General features: G+C 34.3%; 1 protein-coding gene across 1 annotated transcript; it reads left to right on the top strand.

Annotated features, from left to right (window-relative positions):
• Positions 1-224: 224 nt before the first annotated feature.
• Positions 225-1,497, top strand: LOC137837399 (ethylene-responsive transcription factor ERN1). The gene has a single exon (XM_068646379.2). It carries the CDS (start codon positions 371-373, stop codon positions 1,322-1,324), a length of 954 nt encoding a protein of 317 aa, XP_068502480.2. The 5' UTR covers positions 225-370; the 3' UTR covers positions 1,325-1,497.
• Positions 1,498-3,055: the final 1,558 nt, after the last annotated feature.

The raw sequence follows: 3,055 nt of genomic DNA, 5'->3' as shown, positions 1-3,055 counted from the left end.
TTTACATCAAACATTTGTCAAAAAGTTAAATGGAATTAGTGCATAATTAAATTAATTTATTTGTCAGTATTGCAAATGCCAACAAAGGAGTCAGGTATAGCGGTCATTCCGAACAAAATAAGGAGAAATTGGTTTATTCATCATACATTATTCTAAACATTTTTAAAACTAATTTACCAACAATAAAAAATTTCAAGAAATGTTCATGTAATATACTAAGTCAACTTGCTAAAAAGCTGTGAACCTTTCTTCAACCATATATTGTGATATCACAAACTTGCAAGCAACAACATGAAAATTGAGGAGCCAGACCAAAGAAAACCTGAACCTGTGGTTTTGTGAGAGCTAAGGATTTTTTTGCCACTTTCCAATGGAAATTCAGTTCCAACATCCAAAGCAGCACTTGAGACCAAAAATCAAAGGAAAAAACAACAAAAGCAAGAACAAGTATGTTGGAGTGAGGCAAAGGGCATCAGGGAAATGGGTTGCTGAGATCAAAGAAACAACACAAAAGATAAGAATGTGGCTTGGCACGTATGAGACAGCAGAAGAAGCAGCAAGGGCTTATGATGAAGCTGCATGCCTCCTTCGTGGATCTAACACTCGCACCAACTTCATCACACGTGTGTCCTCTGATTCCCCTCTTGCTTCACGGATTCAGAATCTTCTCAACAACAGAAAAGACATCAAAGAACAAGAACAAGATGTGGAAAACTGTGCCACAAGGGTCAACACCAACCAACAGGAGTTGAATCTTGCAGAAGGAGTTACTACCCTACAAGATGAGAAACTAAGGTTCGAATCTTCGCTGGAAGAAGTGTCTATGTTTAGTGTCCAACCTTGTCTCCAACAAGATTGTCGTCAAAAGAAGATATATGTGAAAGATCAGAAGAAAAAAAGGGTTACCAGCACAACAAGGAGTGCTAGTGCTAGTGCCAGTAGTAGTACAAACACAAGCAACAGTGACACATGTGTGAACTCACTTTCGAGTGAGACAACAACCCAAAACACACAACTATTTGATGATGCTTATAGACCTGATTTGAGCAATTTCATGGAATCTGAGTCAGGTTCTCAGGAAAATCCTTCATGGGGTCCTGAACCCTTTTGTGATCATTTTCCCTTTGGCCAAGTAATGGATTTAGAAAACCTGCCTGATATAGCTGGCTTGGAGCTTCCAGAGTTTGAAAGGATGAAGGTTGAAAGGCAAATTTCAGCTTCACTTTATGCAATGAATGGTGTGCAAGAGTACATGAACACTGTTCAAGACTCTAACAATGAAGCTATCTGGAATCTTACTCCCTTGTGTTCATTTTTGTGTTAAACCTCAGGTCTAAGTATGATCCTGCAAACCTTTCTTCCAATATGTATGCAGACTTTGTTTTTTCTTTGTTTTTCTTAAATAGGACCTGATAAAGATTGAAAATTTTATAGTAACTCAAGCTTTAATTGACATAGAGTTATCAAGTTGAATCTATAAATTCAAATTACTTTAAATAATTTCTACTTTTTAAAACATGAATTATAGGTTTTAAACTTCAAACTAAATATACTAAAAATGTGTTTTAACTGCTTTCCAAATATTAGCAGAAGATACATGAGTTGCATCAGCGGTTGGTAGAGGAATCTTTTTCAGTCATTTATGTAAGAAATATAAGCTTTGATGGATGTATTTGGCAGAACTATCACACAACTCATTTAACAATGAAAGTTGAACAGTTAGTTAAATTAAATGTGAATTATTTAATACAATTGCTTGTTAAACTAGTTAACGTATTAAGAAATGATATTCGATAACTTGTATTTATGTAATATTTATGTAAGGAAATAGCTCACAATCCACTATACCGTTATCACATAAATAAATAGATGAAAATAGAGAAAATCGCAAAAAACATATAAAAGATAGTTAGGAAGAGGAAACAAATAAATTACATTGACTAATTCCCACCTACATTCATAAAAGTTTTTTTACTAAATACACTATAAGAAAATCTGAAATTACATACCGATTATTACATATGGATAAAAATTAATATGTACAGATTCTATTTAGTATGTAAATAGATATTACATACAGATATTTTCATATGTAAATCAAAGGTAATTACATACGATTATAATTCGTATGTAATTTTTGCGCCATGAAGCGGAAATAATTACATACGGATATAATCCGTATATAAAATATTTAAAATTTAATTCAAAAAACAGAAATTATTACATACAAATATAATCCGTATGTAAGGTATTTAAAAATTTAATTAAAAAAATGTTACAAACGGATTATATTCGTATGTAATGTATTAAAAATTTAATTAAAAAAACTGTTACATAGGAATATAATCCATATGTAACTTATTTCAAATTTAATTAAAAAATAACAAAAAGTCTCACAAACAAATTATATATGTATGTAATGTATTAAAAATTTAATTAAAAATAAATTATTACATACATCCGTATGTAACTTATTTCAAATTTAAATAAAAAATAACAAAAAGTGTTACATATTATTCTCGCCGGTTGACTCGAATGACAGCTTCAGGCCCCACCTGTCTCCTCCTGAGAATCGAACTTCCTAGGGTTGAAGGACTTCTCACCTGCAAAGACAAAGGGTGCTTTTACGGTCGTTTGCACTTCGACGCTCAAGTGAGTAAAGGCTAAAAAAACAGTAATGTGTGTAAAGCAGTTTCAGTCTTAGAAACGACGTCCCTTTTCTAGGGTTCTTACCACCCTTTATATAGGTTGTCTCTAGGGCCTTCAGCATTCTATGCAATCATCTCGGCCACTCACCCTCTGTGGATGTCTTCCTATACTTCTTCGAGGCGAAGAATCCCGACAAGAGGCTATGGCTGAGCTTCAATGTAGTGGCGGGGAGAGTTCTCTTCACTCTTTTTCAGCAATCCTACAAGGGCTTCAAGAAGAAGTTCTTCAAGGTGAGTTGCAGCGTCCACGACTCCACTGATGGAGGAGGGCCAAGCACATCTAGCCATGGAAGCCAAAGCCCAACACTAGACCATGAAGAGCGTCTAGACCATGATGAGCGTCTAGC

This window comes from Phaseolus vulgaris, chromosome 4 (assembly GCF_051622355.1).
Source record: "Phaseolus vulgaris cultivar YP4 chromosome 4, ASM5162235v1, whole genome shotgun sequence".
Lineage (NCBI taxonomy): Eukaryota > Viridiplantae > Streptophyta > Magnoliopsida > Fabales > Fabaceae > Phaseolus > Phaseolus vulgaris.
Note: the sequence above shows the minus strand (reverse complement) of the source record. Positions and strands in the feature narration are given on the sequence as shown.